At 40.1% G+C, this 25,890-nt stretch overlaps 1 protein-coding gene across 1 annotated transcript in view; it reads left to right on the top strand.

Annotated features, from left to right (window-relative positions):
• The window catches only part of LOC128640352 (tumor necrosis factor receptor superfamily member 6), a 205,008-nt gene that overhangs the window by 126,041 nt on the left and 53,077 nt on the right, over window positions 1-25,890 (top strand). Inside the window, exon 3 of the mRNA XM_053692850.1 lies at window positions 2,115-2,276. Coding sequence (XP_053548825.1) covers window positions 2,115-2,276 — 162 coding nt within the window. The remainder of the gene's footprint in view (window positions 1-2,114; window positions 2,277-25,890) is intronic.

Raw genomic sequence — 25,890 nt, 5'->3', positions numbered from 1 at the left:
TGTATAACTTATTCAGTTTTCTACCTTTCTCTGGCTCTAAAAACTCATTCAGTTTTCTACATTTCTCTTGCTGTATAACTCATTCAGTTTTCTACCTTTCTCTAGCTGTATAACTCATTCAGTTTTCTACCTTTGTCTGGGTGTATAACTCATTCAGTTTTCTAACTTTCTCTGGCTCCAAAAACTCATTCAGTTTTCTACCTTTCTCTGGCTGTATAACTTATTCAGTTTTCTACCTTTCTCTGGGTCTAAAAACTCATTCAGTTTTCTACCTTTCTCTGGCTCTATAACTCATTCAGTTTTCTACCTTTCTCTGGCTGTATAACTGATTCAGTTTTCTACCTTTCTCTGGCTGTATAACTCATTCAGTTTTCTACCTTTCTCTGGCTCTAAAAACTCATTCAGTTTTCTACCTTTCTCTGACTGTATAACTTATTCAGTTTTCTACCTTTCTCTGGCTCTAAAAACTCATTCAGTTTTCTACATTTCTCTTGCTGTATAACTCATTCAGTTTTCTACCTTTATCTGGCTGTATAACTCATTCAGTTTTCTACCTTTCTCTGGGTGTATAACTCATTCAGTTTTCTACCTTTCTCTGGCTCTAAAAACTCATTCAGTTTTCTACCTTTCTCTGGCTTTATAACTTATTCAGTTTTCTACCTTTCTCTGGATTTATAACTTATTCAGTTTTCTACATTTCACTGGCTTTATAACTCATTAAGTTTTCTACCTTTCTCTGGCTGTATAACTCATTTAGTTTTCTACCTTTCTCTGGCTCTATAACTCATTCAGTTTTCTACCTTTCTCTGGCTCTATAACTCATTCAGTTTTCTACGTTTCTCTGGCTGTATAGCTCATTGAGTTTTCTACCTTTCTCTGGCTGTATTACTCATTAATTTCTCTACCTTTCTCTGACTCTATAACTCATTCAGTATTCTACCTTTCTCTGGCTGTATAACTCATTCAGTTTTCTACCTTTCTCTGGCTGTATAACTCATTCAGTTTTCTACCTTTCTCTGGCTGTATAACTCATTCAGTTTTCTACCTTTCTCTGGCTGTATAACTCATGCGGTTTTCTACCTTTCTCTGGCTCTATTACTCATTCAGTTTTCTACCTTTCTCTGGCTGTATAACTCATTCAGTTTTATACCTTTCTCTGGCTCTATAACTCATTCAGTTTTCTACCTTTCTCTGGCTGTATAACTCATTCAGTTTTCTACCTTTCTCTGGCTCTATTACTCATTCAGTTTTCTACCTTTCTCTGGTTGTATAACTCATTCAGTTTTATACCTTTCTCTGGCTCTATAACTCATTCAGTTTTATACCTTTCTCTGGCTCTATAACTCATTCAGTTTTCTACCTTTCTCTGGCTCTATAACTCATTCGGTTTTCTACCTTTCTCTGGCTCTATAACTCATTCAGTTTTATACCTTTCTCTGGCTCTATAACTCATTCAGTTTTATACCTTTCTCTGGCTCTATAACTCAGTCAGTTTTCTACCTTTCTCTGGCTGTATAACTCATGCAGTTTTCTACCTTTCTCTAGCTGTATTACTCATTCAGTTTTCTACCTTTCTCTGGCTCTATAACTCATTCAGTTTTCTATCTTTCTATGACTTTTTTACTTATTCAGTTTTCTATCTTCTCTCTCACTTTATGGGGTAAATTTATTAAGCTGCATGCACAGTTTTTGGGGCTTTGTGGAGCAAGTGCAGGAGCGACCCTGTTGCCACATATTCAAGAAGCAGAAACTGCTTTTTTCCCCTCTATGCCAACTTAGAGATGGCAAGATCAGTCACCCTAACACTTACTCATTTGGGGTGATTGACATTCCCTTCTTGAGCGCAATTGGTAGGGCCAGAGCAGAGGGCGGCATTGCACAAGGTTAAATTTCTTAAGTGATGATTGCACTTGGACAGGTTCACTAATTTCCTCTTTCGCTCCATTGTTAATTTACTACACGCTTCTGGCTCATTCTTTGTGACTTTTATTGCTCCGTTTTGCACAAGTCATACTGACTGCTCACTACTGTTGCCACTTTATCCTCCATCCTATTGTTGCACTTGTACTTTTTTCTTTGATTCATTCTCATGGAGTTTGTTTCTGATCCTCCAGGTTCTGGGTTGATTGAGGTGGTTCATTGCTCTCCTAAACAAAAGACAATCTGTGCTTGTCCTCAGGGATTTCAATGTGAAGCATATGATGAAAAAGGAAATTGTACATTTTGCAGCCAAACACACATCCCAGATCCTCCCTTGACTGACTCTACTACCCCAGGTCAGTGGTTTCTTAGTCTTTAGTTTGTAGTTTTTGTGCTTTCTCTGGTCTATTTTAACTCATCTTTAGTTTAAATCATCTGTTCGAACTCTTAAAAGGACATTCCATTTTTTTTATTAATTATTTAATGTTAATATTGCTTTAAAACATGCAACTTTGCAATATAGTGTATTTTTAAAAAATGTTTCTTTTTTAAGGTTTTTACAGCCAGATTGCGAGTTTTGAGCGCTATAGGGAAATTAACGACCGCAACATTTTCGGTGTTATTTTACTCCCCTATAGCGCAGCTATTACAGGTTTGCAAAAAGCAAGCTTGCGCGGGTGATATGGTGGCGTTGAGCTCCATGCACCCAAAAACAAGCGCTGCTCTGATGTGCTCGTGCACGATTTCCCCATAGACATCAATGGTCAGAGCCGGCGAAAAAAATATATAAAATACCTGCGATTGGGGAAAAAAAAAGCTCCATAACGCAGCCCCATTGATGTCTATGGGGAAGGAAAAAGTTATGTTTAAGCCTAACACCCTAACATAAAACCACATCTAAACACCCCTAATCTGCCACCCTTAACATCGCCGCCCATAAATAAAATTATTAACCCCTAATCTGCCGCTCCTGATATCGCCGCAACCTACATACAGTTATTAACCCCTAATCTGCTGCCCCTTACATTGCCGCCACCTAAATACACTTATTAACCCCTAATCTGCCGCCCTTACCATCGCCGCCACCTACATTACAGTTATTAACCCGTAATCTGCCACCCCCAATGTCGCCGCCACTATACTAATGTTATTAACCCCTAAACCTCTGGCCTCCCACATCACTAACACTAAATAAATATATTAACCCCTAAACCTAACCCTAACGTAATTCTAACCCTAAGCATAACCCTAACGTAACCCTAAGCATAACCCTAACACCCCTAACTTAAACATAATTCAAATAAATCTAAATAAACCTTACAATTATTACCTTAATAATTCCTATTTAAAACTAAATGCTTACCTGTAAAATAAAACCTAAGCTAGCTACAAAATAACTAAAAGTTACATTGTAGCTATCTTAGGTTTTATTTTTATTTCACAGGCAAGTTTGTATTTAGTTTAACTAGGTAGACTTGTTAGTAAATAGTTGTTAACTATTTACTAACTACCTAGTTAAAATAAATACAAACTTACCTGTAAAATAAAACCTAACCTGCCTTACACTAAAACCTAACATTACATAAAATAAAATAAATAAAATTAATCAAATAGAATTATCTAAATTACAAAAAAAATAAACACTAAATTACACAAAATAAAAAACTAAATTATCAAAAATAAAAACGAATTACTCCTAATCTAAGAGCCCCATCAAAATAAAAAAAGCCCTCCCCAAATAAAAAAGAACCCCCTAGCCTACACTAAACTGCCAATGGACCTTAAAAGGGCCTTTTGCAGGGCATTGCCCCAAAGAAATCAGCTCTTTTACCTGTAAAAAAAAATACAAACAACCCCTCAACAGTAAAACCCACCACCCACACAACCAAACCCCCCAAATAAAACCCTAACTAAAACAACCTATGATAACCATTGCCCTGAAAAGGGCATTTGGATGGGTATTGCCCTTAAAAGGGCATTTGGATGGGTATTGCCCTTAAAAGGGCATTTGGATGGGTATTGCCCTTAAAAGGGCATTTAGCTCTTTTACATTGCCCAAACCCTAAGCTAAAAATAAAACCCTTGCAATAAACCCTTAGAAAAACCTAACACTAACCCCCGACGATCCACTTACAGTTTTCGAAAACTGGACATCCATCCTCATCCAGGCGGCAGAAGTCCTCATCGAAGCCGGCAGAAGTCTTCATCCAAGCGGGCAGAAGTCCTCCTCGAAGCCAGCAGAAGTCTTCATCCAAGGGGGCAGAAGTCCTCATCCAAGCGGCAGAAGTCTTCATCCATCCGGGTCCATCTTCAAGACATCTGGCACGGAGCATCCTCTTCTTCCGATCGTCGCTGGAAAATGAATTTTGCCTTAGAGTGACGTCATCCAAGATGGCATCCCTTACATTTCAATTGGCTGATAGAATTCTATCAGCCAATAAGAATTAAAGGGGAAAAAATCCTATTGGCTGTTGCAATCAGCCAATAGGATTGAGCTTTCATCCTATTGGCTGATCCAATCAGACAATAGAATGCAAGCTCAATCCTATTGGCTGATTGGTAAAATAGCTGATTTCTTTGGGGCAATGCCCCGCAAAAGGCCCTTTTAAGGGCCATTGGCAATTTAGTGTAGACTAGGGTTTTTTTTATTTTGGGGGGGACTTTTATATTTTGATAGGGCTATTAGATTAGGAGTAATTCGTTTTTATTTTTGATAATTTCGTTTTTTATTTTGTGTAATTTAGTGACATTTTTTTTGTAATTTAGATAATTCTATTTGATTAATTTAATTTATTTTATTTTATTGTAATGTTAGGTTTTAGTGTAAGGCAGGTTAGGTTTTATTTTACAGGTAAGTTTGTATTTATTTTAATTAGGTTGTTAGTAAATAGTTAATAACTATTTACTAACTAATCTACCTAGTTAAAATAAATACAAACTTACCTGTGAAATAAAAATAAAACCTAAGATAGATACAATATAACTATTAGTTATTTTGTAGCTCTCTTACGGCTAGATTTAGAGTTTTGTCGGTAACGACCCGCGTAGCTAACGCTGGCTTTTTTCTGGCCGCACCTTTAAAATAACTCTGGTATTGAGAGTCCACAGAATGGCTGCGTTAGGCTCCAAAAAAGGAGCGTATAGCATATTTAACGCAACTTCAACTCTCGATACCAGAGTTGCTTACGGACGCGGCCAGCCTCAAAAACGTGCTCGTGCACGATTCCCCCATAGAAAACAATGGGGCTGTTTGAGCTGAAAAAAAACCTAACACCTGCAAAAAAGCCGCGTTCAGCTCCTAACGCAGCCCCATTGTTGTCTATGGGGAAACACTACCTACGTCTGCACCTAACACCCTAACATGTACCCCGAGTCTAAACACCCCTAACCTTACACTTATTAACCCCTATTCTGCCGCCCCCGCTATCGCTGACCCCTGCATATTATTATTAACCCCTAATCTGCCGCTCCGTAAACCGCCGCTACTTACATTATCCCTATGTACCCCTAATCTGCTGCCCCTAACACCGCCGACCCCTATATTATATTTATTAACTCCTAATCTGCCCCCCACAACGTCGCCGCTACCTACCTACACTTATTAACCCCTAATCTGCCGAGCGGACCGCACCGCTATTATAATAAAGTTATTAACCCCTAATCCGCCTCACTAACCCTATAATAAATAGTATTAACCCCTAATCTGCCCTCCCTAACATCGCCGACACCTAACTTCAAACATTAACCCCTAATCTGCCAACTTGAGCTCACCGCTATTCTAATAAATGTATTAACCCCTAAAGCTAAGTCTAACCCTAACACTAACACCCCCCTAAATTAAATATAATTTAAATCTAACGAAATAAATTAACTCTTATTAAATAACTTATTCCTATTTAAAACTAAATACTTACCTGTAAAATAAACCCTAATATAGCTACAATATAACGAATAATTACATTGTAGCTATTTTAGGATTAATATTTATTTTACAGGCAACTTTGTAATTATTTTAACCAGGTACAATAGCTATTAAATAGTTAATAACTATTTAATAGCTACCTAGTTAAAATAATTACAAAATTACCTGTAAAATAAATCCTAACCTAAGTTACAATTAAACCTAACACTACACTAGCAATAAATAATTACATAAAATACCTACAAATAAATACAATTAAATAAACTAACTAAAGTACAAAAAATAAAAAAGAACTAAGTTACAAAAAATAAAAAAATATTTACAAACATTAGAAAAAATTACAACAATTTTAAACTAATTACACCTACTCTAAGCCCCCTAATAAAATAACAAAGCCCCCCAAAATAAAAAAATGCCCTACCCTATTCTAAATTACAAAAGTTCAAAGCTCTTTTACCTTACCAGCCCTGAACAGGGCCCTTTGCGGGGCATGCCCCAAGAAATTCAGCTCTTTTGCCTGTAAAAAAAAACATACAATACCCCCCCCAACATTACAACCCACCACCCACATACCCCTAATCTAACCCAAACCCCCCTTAAATAAACCTAACACTAAGCCCCTGAAGATCTTCCTACCTTATCTTCACCATACCAGGTTCACCGATCGGTCCAGAAGAGCTCCTCCGATGTCCTGATCCAAGCCCAAGCAGGGGGCTGAAGAGGTCCATGATCCGGCTGAAGTCATCATCCAAGCGGGAGCTGAAGAGGTCCATGATCCGGCTGAAGTCATCATCCAAGCGGGAGCTGAAGAGGTCCATGATCCGGCTGAAGTCTTCTATCAACGGCATCTTCAATCTTCTTTCTTCCGGATCCATCTTGCAGACCTCCGACGCGGAACATCCTGCTGGCCCGACGGACTACCGATGAATGAAGGCTCCTTTAAGGGACGTCATCCAAGATGGCGTCCCTCAAATTCCGATTGGCTGATAGGATTCTATCAGCCAATCGGAATTAAGGTAGGAAAATTCTGATTGGCTGATGGAATCAGCCAATCAGAATCAAGTTCAATCCGATTGGCTGATCCGATCAGCCAATCAGATTGAGCTCGCATTCTATTGGCTGTTCCGATCAGCCAATAGAATGCGAGCTCAATCTGATTGGCTGATCGGATCAGCCATTCGGATTGAACTTGATTCTAATTGGCTGATTCCATCAGCCAATCAGAATTTTCCTACCTTAATTCCGATTGGCTGATAGAATCCTATCAGCCAATCGGAATTCGAGGGACGCCATCTTGGATGACGTCCCTTAAAGGAGCCTTCATTCGTCGGTAGTCCGTCGGGCCAGCAGGATGTTCCGCGTCGGAGGTCTGCAAGATGGATCCGGAAGAAAGAAGATTGAAGATGCCGTTGATAGAAGACTTCAGCCGGATCATGGACCTCTTCAGCTCCCGCTTGGATGATGACTTCAGCCGGATCATGGACCTCTTCAGCTCCCGCTTGGATGATGACTTCAGCCGGATCATGGACCTCTTCAGCCCCCTGCTTGGGCTTGGATCAGGACATCGGAGGAGCTCTTCTGGATCGATCGGTGAACCTGGTATGGTGAAGATAAGGTAGGAAGATCTTCAGGGGCTTAGTGTTAGGTTTATTTAAGGGGGGTTTGGGTTAGATTAGGGGTATGTGGGTGGTGGGTTGTAATGTTTGGGGGGGGTATTGTATGTTTTTTTTTACAGGCAAAAGAGCTGAATTTCTTGGGGCATGCCCCGCAAAGGGCCCTGTTCAGGGCTGGTAAGGTAAAAGAGCTTTGAACTTTTGTAATTTAGAATAGGGTAGGGCATTTTTTTATTTTGGGGGGCTTTGTTATTTTATTAGGGGGCTTAGAGTAGGTGTAATTAGTTTAAAATTGTTGTAATATTTTTCTAATGTTTGTAAATATTTTTTTATTTTTTGTAACTTAGTTCTTTTTTATTTTTTGTACTTTAGTTAGTTTATTTAATTGTATTTATTTGTAGGAATTGTATTTAATTAATTTATTGATAGTGTAGTATTAGGTTTAATTGTAGATAATTATAGGTATTTTATTTAATTTATTTATTGATAGTGTAGTGTTAGGTTTAATTGTAACTTAGGTTAGGATTTATTTTACAGGTAAATTTGTAATTATTTTAACTATTTTAGCTATTAAATAGTTCTTAACTATTTAATAGCTATTGTACCTGGTTAAAATAAATACAAAGTTACCTGTAAAATAAATATAAATCCTAAAATAGCTATAATATAATTATAATTTATATTGTAGCTATATTAGGATTTATTTTACAGGTAAGTATTTAGCTTTAAATAGGAATAATTTATTTAATAAGAGTTAATTAATTTCGTTAGATTAAAATTATGTCTAATTTAGGGGGGTGTTAGGGTTAGGGTTAGACTTAGCTTTAGGGGTTAATACATTTATTAGAATAGCGGTGAGCTCCAGTCGGCAGATTAGGGGTTAATGTTTGAAGTTAGGTGTCAGCGATGTTAGGGAGGGCAGATTAGGGGTTAATACTATTTATTATAGGGTTAGTGAGGCGGATTAGGGGTTAATAACTTTATTATAATAGCGGTGCGGTCCGCTCGGCAGATTAGGGGTTAATAAGTGTAGGCAGGTGGAGGCGACGTTGTGTGGGGCAGATTAGGGGTTAATAAATATAATATAGGGGTCGGCGGTGTTAGGGGCAGCAGATTAGGGGTACATAAGGATAACGTAAGTAGCGGCACTTTGCGGTCGGCAGATTAGGGGTTAATAAGTGTAGGCAGGTGGAGGCGACGTTGAGGGGGGCAGATTAGGGGTTAATAAATATAATATAGGGGTCGGCGGTGTTAGGGGCAGCAGATTATGTGTACATAAGTATAACGTAGGTGGCGGTCGGCAGATTAGGGGTTAAAAATATGTAATCGAGTGTCGGCGATGTGGGGGGGGCTCGGTTTAGGGGTACATAGGTAGTTTATGGGTGTTAGTGTATTTTAGAGTACAGTAGTTAAGAGCTTTATGAACCGGCGTTAGCCCAGAAAGCTCTTAACTCCTGACTTTTTTCTGCGGCTGGAGTTTTGTCGTTAGATTTCTAACGCTCACTTCAGACACGACTCTAAATACCGGAGTTAGGAAGATCCCATTGAAAAGATAGGATACGCAATTGACGTAAGGGGATCTGCGGTATGGAAAAGTCGCGGCTGAAAAGTGAGCGTTAGACCCTTTTTTGACTGACTCCAAATACCGGCGGTAACCTAAAACCAGCGTTAGGAGCCTCTAACGCTGGTTTTCACGGCTACCGCCAAACTCCAAATCTAGGCCTTAGTTTTTTTTTACAAGTAAGTATTCATTTAGTTTTAAATAGGAATTATTTAGGTAATAATTGTACGTTTTATTTATATTTATTTTAATTATATTTAAGTAAGGGGGTGTAAGGGTTAGGGTTAGATTTAGGCTTAGGTTTACGTTAGGGTTAGGTTTAGGGGTTAATATATTTATGTAGTGATGTGGGAGGCCAGAGGTTTAGGGGTTAATAGGTTTATTATAGTATATTTCGTTGTGGGGGCTGGCGGATTAGTGGTTAATAGGTTTATTATAGCGGCGGTGTGGGCGGATGGCAGATTAGGGGTTAATAATATTTAAATAGTGTTTGCTATGCGGACGGGCAGCGGTTTAAGGGTAAATAATTTTATTATAGTGGCGATGATGTCGGGGAGCGGCGGAATAGGGGTTAATACATTTTTTAAGTGGCGGCGATGTCCAGAGTTGCAGATTAGGGGTTAATAATTTTATTTTAGTGTTTGTGATGCGGGGGGGGCCTCAGTTTAGGGGTTAATAGGTAGTTTATGGATGTTAGTGTACTTTGTGACAGTTTAGTTATGAGTTTTATGTTACAGCTTTGTAGCATAAAACTTATAACTACTGACTTTAGATGGTGGTACGGATCTTGTCATTTTAGGATGTACCGCTCACTTTTTGGCCTCACCACAAAACTGGTAATACCGGCGCTATGGAAGTCCCATTGAAAAAGTACTTTTCTAGTGGTACTGACGTTGCGTGACAGCCAAAAAGGTGTGCGGTACACCGTGACCTATTCTGACAAGACTTGTAATACCGGCGTTAGGGAAAAAGTAGCGTTATGAAGCATAAACAGCCAATAGAATGCGAGCTCAATCTGATTGGCTGATTGGATCAGCCAATCGGATTGAACTTGATTCTGATTGGCTGATTCCATCAGCCAATCAGAATATTCCTACCTTAATTCCGATTGGCTGATAGAATCCTATCAGCCAATCGGAATTCGAGGGACGCCATCTTGGATGACGTCCCTTAAAGGAACCGTCATTCTTCAGTTGGACGTCGCCGGAAGAAGATGGGTCCGCGGTGGAGGTCTTCAGGATGGAGCCGGTCATCATCGGATGAAGATAGAAGATGCCGCTTGGATCAAGATGGTTGCCGGTCCGGATCGCCTCTTCTTCCCGGATAGGATGAAGACTTTGGAGCCTCTTCTGGACCTCTTCAGCCACCGGATGATGGATCGCCAGCCCCCGCTTGGGTTGGATGAAGATTTTGGAGCCAGGGCGGATCGGTGATACCTGGTGAGGTGAAGACAAGGTAGGATGATCTTCAGGGGCTTAGTGTTAGGTTTATTTAAGGGGGGTTTGGGTTAGATTAGGGGTATGTGGGTGGTGGGTTGTAATGTTGGGGGGGGGTATTGTATGTTTTTTTTTACAGGCAAAAGAGCTGAACTTCTTGGGGCATGCCCCGCAAAGGGCCCTGTTCAGGGCTGGTAAGGTAAAAGAGCTTTGAACTTTAGTAATTTAGAATAGGGTAGGGCATTTTTTATTTTGGGGGTCTTTGTTATTTTATTAGGGGGCTTAGAGTAGGTGTAATTAGTTTAAAATTGTTGTAATATTTTTCTTATGTTTGTAAATATTTTTTTATTTTTTGTAACTTAGTTCTTTTTTATTTTTTGTACTTTAGTTAGTTTATTTCATTGTAGTTATTTGTAGATATTGTATTTAATTAATGTATTGATAGTGTAGTGTTAGGTTTAATTGTAGGTAATTATAGGTATTTTATTTAATTAATTTAATGATAGTATAGTGTTAGGTTTAATTGTAACTTAGGTTAGGATTTATTTTACAGGTAATTTTGTAATTATTTTAACTAGGTAGCTATTAAATAGTTCTTAACTATTTAATAGCTATTGTACCTAGTTAAAATAAATACAAAGTTGCCTGTAAAATAAATATTAATCCTAAAATAGCTACAATATAATTATAATTTATATTGTAGCTATATTAGGGTTTATTTTACAGGTAAGTATTTAGCTTTAAATAGGAATAATTTATTTAATAAGAGTTAATTAATTTCGTTAGATTAAAATTATATTTAACTTAGGGGGGTGTTAGTGTTAGGGTTAGACTTAGCTTTAGGGGTTAATACATTTATTAGAATAGCGGTGAGCTCCGGTCGTCAGATTAGGGGTTAATAATTGAAGTTAGGTGTCGGCGATGTTAGGGAGGGCAGATTAGGGGTTAATACTATTTATTATAGGGTTAGTGAGGCGGATTAGGGGTTAATAACTTTATTATAGTAGCGGTGCGGTCCGCTCGGCAGATTAGGGGTTAATAAGTGTAGGCAGGTGGAGGCGACGTTGAGGGGGGCAGATTAGGGGTTAATAAATATAATATAGGGGTCGGCGGTGTTAGGGGCAGCAGATTAGGGGTACATAGCTATAATGTAGGTGGCGGCGCTTTGCGGTCGGCAGATTAGGGGTTAATTATTGTAGGTAGCTGGCGGTGACGTTGTGGGGGGCAGATTAGGGGTTAATAAATATAATACAGGGGTCGGCGGTGTTAGGGGCAGCAGATTAGGGGTACATAAGTATAATGTAGGTGGCGGTCGGCAGATTAGGGGTTAAAAAAATTTAATCGAGTGGCGGCGATGTTGGGGGACCTCGGTTTAGGGGTACATAGGTAGTTTATGGGTGTTAGTGTACTTTAGAGTACAGTAGTTAAGAGCTTTATGAACCGGCGTTAGCCCAGAAAGCTCTTAACTACTGACTTTTTTCTGCGGCTGGAGTTTTGTCGTTAGATTTCTAACGCTCACTTCAGACACGACTCTAAATACCGGAGTTAGAAAGATCCCATTGAAAAGATAGGATACGCAATTTACATAAGGGGATCTGCGGTATGGAAAAGTCGCGGCTGAAAAGTGAGCGTTAGACCCTTTTTTGAGTGACTCCAAATACCGGAGTTAGCCTAAAACCAGCGTTAGGAGCCTCTAACGCTGGTTTTCACGGCTAACGCCAAACTCCAAATCTAGGCCTTAGGGTTTATTTTACAGGTAAGTATTTAGTTTTAAATTGGAATAATTTATTTAATGATAGTGTAGTGTTAGATGTAATTGTAACTTAGGTTAGTTTTTATTTTACAGGTAATTTTGTATTTATTTTAGCTAGGTAGCTGTTAAATAGTTATTAACTATTTAATAGCTATTGTACCTAGTTAAAATATATACAAACTTGCCTGTAAAATAAAAATAAATCCTAAAATAGTTACAATGTAATTATTAGTTATATTGTAGCTATATTAGGGTTTATTTTATAGGTAAGTATTTAGTTTTAAATAGGATTAATTTAGTTAATAAGAGTAATATTATTTAGATTTATTTAATTAATATTTAAGTTAGGGGGGTGTTAGGGTTAGTGTTAGACTTAGGTTTAATAAATAAATTTATTATAGGTGGCGGCGGTATAGTGGGGGCAGGATAGGGGTTAATTAATTTATTATAGGTGGCGGCGGTATAGGGGGGCAGGATAGGGGTTAATAGGTATTATGTAAGTGGCGGCAGGGTCCGGGAGCGGCGGTTTAGGGGTTAACATATTTATTATAGTTGCAGCGGGGTCCGGGAGCGGCGGTTTAGGGGGGAATAACTTTATTTAGTTGCGGCAGTGTAGGGGCGGCAGATTAGGGGTTAATATGTATAATGTAGGTTGCGGTGGGGTCCAGGAGCGGCAGTTTAGGGGGTAATAAATTTATTTAGTTGTGGCGGTGTAGGGGGGGGACAGATTAGGGGTGTTTAGACTCGGGGTACATGTTAGGGTGTTAGGTGCAGACGTTTCCCATAGGAATCAATGGGATATCGGGCAGCAGCGAACATGAGCTTTCGCTATTGTCAGACTCCCATTGATTCCTATGGGATCCGCTGCCTCCAGGGCGGCGGATTGAAAACCAGGTACGCTGGCCCGGAATAGTGACGAGCGTACCTGCTAGTAGTTTGATAACTACCAAAAGTAGTCAGATTGTGCCGAACTTGCGTTCAGAACATCTGGAGTGACGTAAGCATTGATCTGTGTCAGACTGAGTCCAGCGGATCGAAGCTTACGTCACTATATTCTACTTTTGCCGGGAAGTAGGGCTTGATAACTAAGGCGAATCAGCCTCGCCACAAATACGCTGCGGAATTCTGACCTCTCTCTCTTTCTACAGGTCGCCTTCACTGCCCATAATGTCTGTCTGTTAGATTCTCTGTCTCCTGTCTTTGTCTAACTCCGACCTTTCTCTCTCTCTCTCTCTCTCTCTCTCTACAAGTCGCCTTTACTGCCCAGTATGTCTGTCTGTCTGTCTGTTAGATTTTCTGGGGCATATGTATCAAGCTCCGTATGGAGCTTGATGCCCCGTGTTTCTGGCGAGCCTGCAGGCTCGCCAGAAACAGCAGTTATGAAGCAGCGGTCACAAAGACCGCTGCTCCATAACCTGTCCGCCTGCTCTGAGCAAGCAGACAGACATCGCCGCAAATCAACCCGATCTAGTACGATCGGGTTGATTGACACCCCCTGCGAGTCAGCAAGGGGCGGCGTTGCACCAGCAGCTCTTGTGAGCTGCTGGTGCAATGCTGAATATGGCGAGCGTATTGCTCGCCGTATTCAGTGAAGTCTGGCGGACCTGATCCGCACTGTCGGATCAGGTCCGCCAGACTTTGATAACTAGAGGCCTCTGTCTCCTTTCTTTGTCTAACTCCGACCTCTCTCTCTCCCTACAGGTCACCTTCACTGCCCAGAATGTCTGTCTGTCTGTCTGTTAGATTCTCTATCTCCTGTTTTTGTCTAACTCCGACTTTTCTCTCTCTCTCTCTCTCTACAGGTTGCCTTCACTGCCCAGAATGTCTATGTGTCTGTTAGATTCTCTGTCTGCTGTCTTTGTCTAACTCCAACCTCTCTCTCTCTCTACAGGTCACCTTTACTTCACCAGAATGTCTGTCTGTCTGTTAGATTCTCTGTCTGCTGTCTTTGTCTAACTCTGACCTCTCTCTCTCTCTCTACAGGTCACCTTTACTTCACCAGAATGTCTGTCTGTCTGTTAGATTCTCTGTCTGCTGTCTTTGTCTAACTCCAACCTCTCTCTCTCTACAGGTCACCTTTACTTCACCAGAATGTCTGTCTGTCTGTTAGATTCTCTGTCTGCTGTCTTTGTCTAACTCCAACCTCTCTCTCTCTCTCTACAAGTCACCTTTACTTCACCAGAATGTCTGTCTGTCTGTTAGATTCTCTGTCTGCTGTCTTTGTCTAACTCCAACCTCTCTCTCTCTACAGGTCACCTTTACTTCACCAGAATGTCTGTCTGTCTGTTAGATTCTCTGTCTGCTGTCTTTGTCTAACTCCAACCTCTCTCTCTCTCTCTACAGGTCACCTTTACTTCACCAGAATGTCTGTCTGTCTGTTAGATTCTCTGTCTGCTGTCTTTGTCTAACTCCAACCTGTTATGTTCTCTGTGTAGTCAGGATTGTGTGCTGTTACCTTGTGTCTGATGTCTCTTGCACATATCACTGAGACTCTGCAGCAGGAACTTTAGATAACTTTTATTCAGCTACAGCCACATGGCTTATTTGCTAGCAGGTTCCATCAGTAAAACTAACATGGCTTCTGATGATGTCACAGAGACCCAGACACACCCAGAGGGTGTGGTGAGCTGAGCTTAAAGCTGCAGCACTTCTAACATATAATGATGAGACAAGGTTAGTGCAAAGATACAGTAAATGCTGCAGTAATCTTAACATCCCTTTTTTTCTCAAAAAAAATAAATATAAAAAAATAAATAAAAATAAAGAACAGACAGTGGATAATATTGTAACATACAACAAGTAATAGACATACATGTTTATCACTAAACCATCCACTTGTACTTAGAACAGTTTATCTTTATAGTCTATGCACAAGACCTAGGTCACAGCCTAGATTTTAGTCACAGTTATGTTTTCGGCGATAAGTCCGCCTTCGGATTAGGTAATTCCTTGCTGAATAATCTCTCACTGAATCCTCACATTGCCATCTAGAAGGTGGCCTTCTGTGTCTAGAGGGCCGTAGAGTATTTGGTTCAGGAGAAATTGTCTGTGGAGGAGTACCCAACGGTTGTTGATCATCTGTGATATTTTGTTGTTGGACAGAATCATTCTGAGGTTGATCTGTTTCAGTTGTGTTCATTGTATTTTCATCCTCAGAAGACTCAGGTGGGCACCACACTCCATGCCAGATATCCTCACCATCTGAATCATTGGATATTTGTGTAGCTGGTTGAGATCTATGTCTCATTTGTTCTACATGGCGGGAAACTGTACCACCAGCTTGTAGTTGAACTTTAAACATTCTGTTGCCCATGCCTTGTATTATGACAGCTAGAATCCATTTATTTGGGCCACAGTAGTTTCTAACCCATACTCTGTCATGAATAACAAATTCTGAAACGCTAGAAGTGTTCAACTCTTGTTTGGAATGTTCTGGTCTAACTTTATCCAGTGGAGTTCTCAGGCGTCTTCCAAACATTAACATTGCAGGTGATAGCCCAGTAGTGGCATGGGGAGTGTTTCGATAGTTAAACAAAAAGTTAGAACGGGAGTTTCGATTAAATTTTGATTTGTGAGAGACAGCTAAGTGGCGTTTTAAAGTTTGTACAAATCTTTCAGCCTGTCCATTAGAGGCTGGAAAATATGGAGCTGTCTTACAGTGTTTGATGTTATTTGTAGCTAGAAATGTTTCAAATTCATGTGATATGAACTGTGGACCATTGTCTGAGACTAAAGTTTGTGGCAGTCCAAATCTTGCAAACATACTGGAAAGAACGACAATGGTTTGTTGTGTTGTAGTACTTGACATTTGAACTACTTCTGGCCACTTGGAATGAGCATCCACAGCCACCAAATACATTCGTCCATCCACTGGCCCCGCAAAATCAACATGGATTCTTGTCCAAGGTTCATTATGCCATTATAAGGTCAGACCACAGATCCTCGTCGCCAGCTGTTATGTTCTCTGTGTAGTCAGGATTAGAACATTCAGTTGTGTGCTGTTACCTTGTGTTTGATGTCTCTTGCACATATCATGAAGACTCTGCAGCAGGAACTTTAGATAACTTTTATTCAGCTACAACCACATGGCTTATTCACTTACAGATTCCTCAGTAAAACTAACATGGCTTCTGATGATGTCACAGAGACCCAGACACACCCAGAGGGTGTGGTGAGCTGAGCTTAAAGCTGCAGCACTTCTAACATATAATGATAAAACAAGGTTAGTGCAAAGATACAGTAAAAGCTGCAGTAATCTTAACACTACCTCTCTCTCTCTACAGGTCACCTTTACTTCACCAGAATGTCTGTTAGATTCGCTGTCTGCTGTCTTTGTCTAACTCCAACCTCTCTCTCTCTACAGGTCACCTTTACTTCACCAGAATGTCTGTCTGTCTGTTAGATTCTGTGTCTGCTGTCTTTGTCTAACTCTGACCTCTCTCTCTCTCTACAGGTCACCTTCACTTCACCAGAATGTCTGTCTGTCTGTTAGATTCGCTGTCTGCTGTCTTTGTCTAACTCCAACCTCTCTCTCTCTACAGGTCACCTTTACTTCACCAGAATGTCTGTCTGTCTGTTAGATTCTGTGTCTGCTGTCTTTGTCTAACTCTGACCTCTCTCTCTCTCTACAGGTCACCTTCACTTCACCAGAATGTCTGTCTGTCTGTTAGATTCTCTGTCTGCTGTCTTTGTCTAACTCAAACCTCTCTCTCTCTACAAGTCACCTTTACTTCACCAGAATGTCTGTCTGCCTGTCTGTTAGATTCTCTGTCTGCTGTCTTTGTCTAATTCTGACCTCTCTCTCTACAGGTCACCTTCACTTCACCAGAATGTCTGTCTGCCTGTCTGTTAGATTCTCTGAGGGGTAGTTATCAAGCCGTCTACTTTACCTGCCTTCGCCGCCCCAATATGCCCGCCTAAGCTCGCCTACCATCGCCGTCGCGGACCTGAATACGTTTGCCTAAGTTATCAAAAAAGCTGTCAAAAAGCCGCGCACCAAGTACGGGGCGATGAGCAGCGGACTGTGAGAGTTATCACTCATCCGATCTCGCTGCTCTTTGGCTTTTTGACAGCTTTATTGCTAGCCTGTCACTAAGCACCCACACTAACTACACTGTTCTACCCCCTATACTGGCGCCCCCGGAGCTCCCCGCAACTCAATAAAGTTATTAACCCCTAAACCGCCGCCCCTAGACCCCGCCGCAACTCTTATAAATGTATTAACCCCTAAACCGCCGCTCCCGGACACCGCCGCCACCTACATTATACCTAGTAACCCCTATCCTGCCCCCCCTATACCGCCACCATCTATAATAAAGTTATTAACCCCTATCCTGCTGATCCCGGACCCCGCCGCAACTAAATAAATAGTTTAACCCCTAAACCGCCGCTCCCGGACCCCACCGCAACCTATATTAAACTTATTAACCCCTAATCTGCCCCCCCCTACACCGTCGCCACCTATAATAAATTTATTAACCCCTATCCTGCCCCCCCTACACCGCCGCCACTGTAATAAAATTATTAACCCCTAAACCTAAGTCTAACACTAACCCTAACAACCCCCTAACTTAAATATTAATTAAATACATCTAAATAATATTTCTCTTATTAACTAAGGCCTAGATTTGGAGTTTGGCGGTAAAAGGGCTGTTAACGCTCCGCGGGTTTTTTTCTGGCCGCACCATAAAATTAACTCTGGTATCGAGAGTTCAAAAAAATGCTGCGTTAGGCTCCAAAAAAGGAGCGTAGAGCATTTTTACCGCAAATGCAACTCTCGATACCAGAGTTGCTTACGGACGCGGCCAGCCTCAAAAACGTGCTCGTGCACGATTCTCCCATAGGAAACAATGGGGCTGTTTGAGCTGAAAAAAAACCTAACACCTGCAAAAAAGCAGCGTTCAGCTCCTAACGCAGCCCCATTGTTTCCTATGGGAAAACACTTCCTACGTCTGCACCTAACACCCTAACATGTACCCCGAGTCTAAACACCCCTAACCTTACACTTATTAACCCCTATTCTGCCGCCCCCGCTATCGCTGACCCCTGCATTACACTTTTAACCCCTAATCTGCCGCTCCGTAAACCGCCGCAACCTACGTTATCCCTATGTACCCCTAATCTGCTGCCCTAACATCGCCGACCCCTATGTTATATTTATTAACCCCTAATCTGCCCCCCTCAACGTCGCCGACACCTACCTACACTTATTAACCCCTAATCTGCCGAGCGGACCTGAGCGCTACTATAATAAAGTTATTAACCCCTAATCCGCCTCACTAACCCTATCATAAATAGTATTAACCCCTAATCTGCCCTCCCTAACATCGCCGACACCTACCTTCAATTATTAACCCCTAATCTTCCGATCGGAGCTCACCGCTATTCTAATAAATGTATTAACCCCTAAAGCTAAGTCTAACACTAACACCCCCCTAACTTAAATATAATTTTAATCTAACGAAATAAATTAACTCTTATTAAATAAATTAATCCTATTTAAAGCTAAATACTTACCTGTAAAATAAACCCTAATATAGCTACAATATAAATTATAATTATATTATAGCTATTTTATGATTAATATTTATTTTACAGGCAACTTGGTATTTATTTTAACTAGGTACAATAGCTATTAAATAGTTAAGAACTATTTAATAGTTACCTAGTTAAAATATTTACAAAATTACCTGTAAAATAAATCCTAACCTAAGATATAATTAAACCTAACACTACCCTATCAATAAAATAATTAAATAAACTACCTACAATTACCTACAATTAACCTAACACTACACTATCAATAAATTAAATAAACACAATTGCTACAAATAAATACAATTAAATAAACTAGCTAAAGTACAAAAAATAAAAAAGAACTAAGTTACAGAAAATAAAAAAATATTTACAAACATAAGAAAAATATTACAACAATTTTAAACTAATTACACCTACTCTAAGCCCCCTAATAAAATAACAAAGCCCCCCAAAATAAAAAATTCCCTACCCTATTCTAAATTAAAAAAGTTACAAGCTCTTTTACCTTACCAGCCCTGAACAGGGCCCTTTGCGGGGCATGCCCCAAGAAGTTCAGCTCTTTTGCCTGTAAAAAAAAACATACAATACCCCCCCCCCCAACATTACAACCCACCACCCACATACCCCTAATCTAACCCAAACCCCCCTTAAATAAACCTAACACTAATCCCCTGAAGATCTTCCTACCTTGTCTTCACCATCCAGGTATCACCGATCGGTCCTGGCTCCGATATCTTCATCCAACCCAAGCGGGGGCTAGACATCCACTGAAGAAGTCCAGAAGAGGGTCCAAAGTCTTCCTCCTATCCGGCAAGAAGAGGACATCCGGACCGGCAAACATCTTCTCCAAGCGGCATCTTCTATCTTCTTCCATCCGGAGCGAAGCGGCAGGATCCTGAAGACCTCCAGCGCGGAACATCCATCCGGCCCGACGACTGATCGACGAATAACTGTTCCTTTAAGGGACGTCATCCAAGATGGCGTCCCTCGAATTCCGATTGGCTGATAGGATTCTATCAGCCAATCGGAATTAAGGTATGAATTTTCTGATTGGCTGATGGAATCAGCCAATCAGAATCTAGTTCAATCCGATTGGCTGATCCAATCAGCCAATCAGATTGAGCTCGCATTCTATTGGCTGATCGGAACAGCCAATAGAATGCGAGCTCAATCTGATTGGCTGATTGGATCAGCCAATCGGATTGAACTTGATTCTGATTGGCTGATTCCATCAGCCAATCAGAAAATTCATACCTTAATTCCGATTGGCTGATAGAATCCTATCAGCCAATCGGAATTCGAGGGACGCCAGCTTGGATGACGTCCCTTAAAGGAACAGTCATTCGTCGATCAGTCGTCGGGCCGGATGGATGTTCCGCGCTGGAGGTCTTCAGGATCCTGCCGCTTCGCTCCGGATGGAAGAAGATAGAAGATGCCGCTTGGAGAAGATGTTTGCCGGTCCGGATGTCCTCTTCTTGCCGGATAGGAGGAAGACTTTGGACCCTCTTCTGGACTTCTTCAGTGGATGTCTAGCCCCCGCTTGGGTTGGATGAAGATATCGGAGCCAGGACCGATCGGTGATACCTGGATGGTGAAGACAAGGTAGGAAGATCTTCAGGGGATTAGTGTTAGGTTTATTTAAGGGGGGTTTGGGTTAGATTAGGGGTATGTGGGTGGTGGGTTGTAATGTTGGGGGGGGGGGGTATTGTATGTTTTTTTTTACAGGCAAAAGAGCTGAACTTCTTGGGGCATGCCCCGCAAAGGGCCCTGTTCAGGGCTGGTAAGGTAAAAGAGCTTGTAACTTTTTTAATTTAGAATAGGGTAGGGAATTTTTTATTTTGGGGGGCTTTGTTATTTTATTAGGGGGCTTAGAGTAGGTGTAATTAGTTTAAAATTGTTGTAATATTTTTCTTATGTTTGTAAATATTTTTTTATTTTCTGTAACTTAGTTCTTTTTTATTTTTTGTACTTTAGCTAGTTTATTTAATTGTATTTATTTGTAGCAATTGTGTTTATTTAATTTATTGATAGTGTAGTGTTAGGTTAATTGTAGGTAATTGTAGGTAGTTTATTTAATTATTTTATTGATAGGGTAGTGTTAGGTTTAATTATATCTTAGGTTAGGATTTATTTTACAGGTAATTTTGTAAATATTTTAACTAGGTAACTATTAAATAGTTCTTAACTATTTAATAGCTATTGTACCTAGTTAAAATAAATACCAAGTTGCCTGTAAAATAAATATTAATCATAAAATAGCTATAATATAATTATAATTTATATTGTAGCTATATTAGGGTTTATTTTACAGGTAAGTATTTAGCTTTAAATAGGATTAATTTATTTAATAAGAGTTAATTTATTTCGTTAGATGTAAATTATATTTAAGTTAGGGGGGTGTTAGGGTTAGGGTTAGACTTAGCTTTAGGGGTTAATACATTTATTAGAATAGCGGTGAGCTCCGATCGGAAGATTAGGGGTTAATAATTGAAGGTAGGTGTCGGCGATGTTAGGGAGGGCAGATTAGGGGTTAATACTATTTATTATAGGGTTAGTGAGGCGGATTAGGGCTTAATAACTTTATTATAGTAGCGCTCAGGTCCGCTCGGCAGATTAGGGGTTAATAAGTGTAGGCAGGTGTCGGCGACGTTGAGGGGGGCAGATTAGGGGTTAATAAATATAACATAGGGGTCGGCGGTGTTAGGGGCAGCAGATTAGGGGTACATAGGGATAACGTAGGTGGCGGCGCTTTGCGGTCGGAAGATTAGGGGTTAATTATTTTAAGTAGCTGGCGGCGATGTTGTGGGGGGCAGATTAGGGGTTAATAAATGTAATATAGGGGTCGGCGGGGGTTAGGGGCAGCAGATTAGGGGTACATAAGTATAACGTAGGTGGCGGTCGGCAGATTAGGGGTTAAAATTTTTAATCGAGTGGCGGCGATGTGGGGGGAGCTCGGTTTAGAGGTACATAGGTAGTTTATGGGTGTTAGTGTACTTTAGGGTACAGTAGTTAAGAGCTTTACAAACCGGCGTTAGCCAGAAAGCTCTTAACTACTGACTTTTTTCTGCGGCTGGAGTTTTGTCGTTAGAGCTCTAACGCTCACTTCAGAAACGACTCTAAATACCGGCGTTAGAAAGATCCCATTGAAAAGATAGGATACGCAAATGGCGTAGGGGGATCTGCGGTATGGAAAAGTCGCGGCTGAAAAGTGAGCGTTAGACCCTTACCTACACGACTCTAAATACCGGCGGTAGCCTAAAACCAGCGTTAGGAGCCTCTAACGCTGGTTTTCACGGCTACCGCCGAACTCTAAATCTAGGCCTGAGTTAATCCTATTTAAAACTAAATACTTACCTTTAAAATAAACCCTAATATAGGTACAATATAAATAATAATTATATTGTAGCTATCTTAGGATTTATTTTTATTTTACAGGCAAATTTCAATTTATTTTAACTAGGTACAATAGCTATTAAATAGTTATTAACTATTTAATAGCTACCTAGTTAAAATAAAGAGAAATTAACCTGTAAAATAAAAACTAACCTAAGTTACAATTACATCTAACACTACACTATACTTTAATAAATTATTCCTATTTAAAACTAAATACTTACCTGTAAAATAAACCCTAAGATAGCTACAATATAATTAATAATTACATTGTAACTATTTTAGGATTTATATTTATTTTACAGGTAACTTTGTATTTATTTTAGCTAGTTAGAATAGTTATTAAATAGTTATTAACTATTTAATAACTACCTAGCTAAAAGAAATACAAAATTACCTGTAAAATAAATCCTAACCTAAGTTACAATTAAACCTAACACTACACTATCATTAAATTAATTAAATAAATTACCTACAAATAACTACAATTAAATACAATTAAATAAACTAACTAAAGTACAAAAAATAAAAAAAGCTAAGTTACAAAAAATAAAAAAAATAAGTTACAAACATTTAAAAAATATTACAACAATTTTAAGCTACTTACACCTAATCTAAGCCCCCTAATAAAATAACAAAGCCCCCCAAAATAAAAAAATGCCCTACCCTATTCTAAATTAAAAAGTTATCAGCTCTTTTACCTTACCAGCCTTTAAAAGGGCCTTTTGCGGGGCATGACCCAAAGAATTCAGCTCTTTTGCCTGTAAAAGAAAAATACAACCCCCCCAACATTAAAACCCACCACCCACATACCCCTAATCTAACCCAAACCCCCCTTAAATAAACCTAACACTACCCCCCTGAAGATCATCCTACCTTGAGTCGTCTTCAGCCAACCGACCACCGATGGAATCCAAGAGGAGATCCGGAGCGGCAGAAGTCATCATCCAAGGGGCGCTGAAGAAATCTTCCATCCGATGAAGTCATCATCCAGGCGGCGCTGAAGAGGTCTTCCAACCGGGTGATGTCATCTTCCAAGCGGCATCTTCAATCTCCTTTCTTCCGGATCCATCTTCATCCCGCCGACGCGGAACATCCTTCTTCCCCAACGGCCGATGACTGAATGAAGGTTCCTTTAAGGGATGTCATCCAAGATGGTGTCCCTTCAATTCCGATTGGCTGATAGGATACTATCAGCCAATCGGAATTAAGGTAGGAAAAATCTGATTGGCTGATGCTATCAGCCAATCAGATTGAAGTTCAATCCGATTGGCTGATCCAATCAGCCAATTAGATTGAGCTTGCATTCTATTGGCTGATCGGAACAGCCAATAGAATGCAAGCTCAATCTGATTGGCTGATTGGATCAGCCAATCGGATTGAACTTCAATCTGATTGGCTGATAGCATCAGCCAATCAGATTTTTCCTACCTTAATTCCGATTGGCTGATAGAATCCTATCAGCCAATTGGAATTGAAGGGACGCCATCTTGGATGACGTCCCTTAAAGGAACCTCCATTCAGTGGTCGGCCGTCGGAGAAGAAGGATGTTCCGCGTTGGCGGGATGAAGATGGATCCGGAAGAAAGAAGATTGAAGATGCCGCTTGGAAGATGACATCGCCCGGTTGGAAGACCTCTTCAGCACCGCCTGGATAATGACTGCATCGGATGGAAGATTTCTTCAGCGCCCCTTCGATGATGACTTCTGCCGCTCCGGATCTCCTCTTCAGTTCCATCGGTGGTCGGTTGGCTGAAGACGACTCAAGGTAGGATGATCTTCAGGGGGGTAGTGTTAGGTTTATTTAAGGGGGGTTTGGGTTAGATTAGGGGTATGTGGGTGGTGGGTTTTAATGTTGGGGGGGGGTTGTATTTTTCTTTTACAGGCAAAAGAGCTGAATTCTTTGGGGCATTCCCCGCAAAAGGCCCTTTTAAGGGCTGGTAAGGTAAAAGAGCTGGTAACTTTTTAATTTAGAATAGGGTAGGGCATTTTTTTATTTTGGGGGGCTTTGTTATTTTATTAGGGGGCTTAGATTAGGTGTAAGTAGCTTAAAATTGTTGTAATATTTTTTAAATGTTTGTAACTTATTTTTTTTATTTTTTGTAACGTAGCTTTTTTTTATTTTTTGTACTTTAGTTAGTTTATTTAATTGTATTTAATTGTAGTTATTTGTAGGTAATTTATTTAATTAATTTAATGATAGTGTAGTGTTAGGTTTAATTGTAACTTAGGTTAGGATTTATTTTACAGGTAATTTTGTATTTCTTTTAGCTAGGTAGTTATTAAATAGTTAATAACTATTCTAACTAGCTAAAATAAATACAAAGTTACCTGTAAAATAAATATAAATCCTAAAATAGCTACAATGTAATTATTAATTATATTGTAGCTATTTTAGGGTTTATTTTACAGGTAAGTATTTAGTTTTAAATAGGAATAATTTATTAAAGTATAGTGTAGTGTTAGGTGTAATTGTAACTTAGGTTAGTTTTTATTTTACAGGTTAATTTCTCTTTATTTTAACTAGGTAGCTATTAAATAGTTAATAACTATTTAATAGCTATTGTACCTAGTTAAAATAAATTGAAATTTGCCTGTAAAATAAAAATAAATCCTAAGATAGCTACAATATAATTATTATTTATATTGTAGCTATATTAGGGTTTATTTTAAAGGTAAGTATTTAGTTTTAAATAGGATTCATTTAGTTAATAAGAGTTAAATTTATTTAGATGTATTTAATTAATATTTAAGATAGGGGGGTGTTAGGGTTAGGGTTAGACTTAGGTTTAGGGGTTAATAATTTTATTACAGTGGCGGCGGTGTAGGGGGGGGCAGGATAGGGGTTAATAAATGTATTATAGGTGGTGACGGTGTAGGGGGGGCAGATTAGGGGTTAATAAGTTTAATATAGTTTGCGGCGGGGTCCGGGAGCGGCGGTTTAGGGGTTAAACTATTTATTTAGTTGCGGCGGGGTCTGGGATTGGCAGGATAGGGGTTAATAACTTAATTATAGGTGGCGGCGGTATAGGGGGGGCAGGATAGGGGTTACTAGGTTTAATGTAGGTGGCGGTGGGCTTCCGGGAGCGGCGGTTTAGGGGTTAATACATATATTATAGTTGCGGCGGGGACAGGGAGCGGCGGTTTAGGGGTTAATCAGTTTATTAGCGTGGCGGTGGTCTCCGGGAGCGGCGGTTTAGGGGGTAATCAGTTTATTAGCGTGGCGGTGGTCTCCGGGAGCGGCGGTTTAGGGGGTAATCAGTTTATTAGAGTGGCGGGGGGGTCTAGGACCGTCAGTTTAGGGGTTAATAAGTTTATTATAGTTGCGGCGGGGTCTGGGAGTGGCGGTTTAGGGGTTAATCAGTTTATTAGAGTGGCGGGGGGGGGGTCTAGGAGCGGCGGTTTAGGGGTTAATACGTTTATTATAGGGTTATAACTTTATTTAGTTGCGGCAGTGTAGGGGGGGCAGATTAGGGGTGTTTAGACTCGTGGTACATATTAGGGTGTTAGGTGTAGACAGCTCCCATAGGAATCAATGGGATGTCTGGCAGCAGCGAACATGAACTTTCGCTATGGTCAGACTCCCATTGATTCCTATGGGATCCGCTGCCTCCAGGGCGGCGGTTTGAAAACCAGGTACGCTGGGCCGGAAAAGTGCCGAGCGTACCTGCTAGTTTTTTTGATAACTAGCAAAAGTAGTCAGATTGTGCCGCACTTGTGTGCGGAACATCTGGAGTGACGTAAGAATCGATCTGT

The sequence above is a fragment of the Bombina bombina genome, chromosome 9, assembly GCF_027579735.1.
Source record: "Bombina bombina isolate aBomBom1 chromosome 9, aBomBom1.pri, whole genome shotgun sequence".
Classification (NCBI taxonomy): Eukaryota; Metazoa; Chordata; class Amphibia; order Anura; family Bombinatoridae; genus Bombina; species Bombina bombina.
Note: the sequence above shows the minus strand (reverse complement) of the source record. Positions and strands in the feature narration are given on the sequence as shown.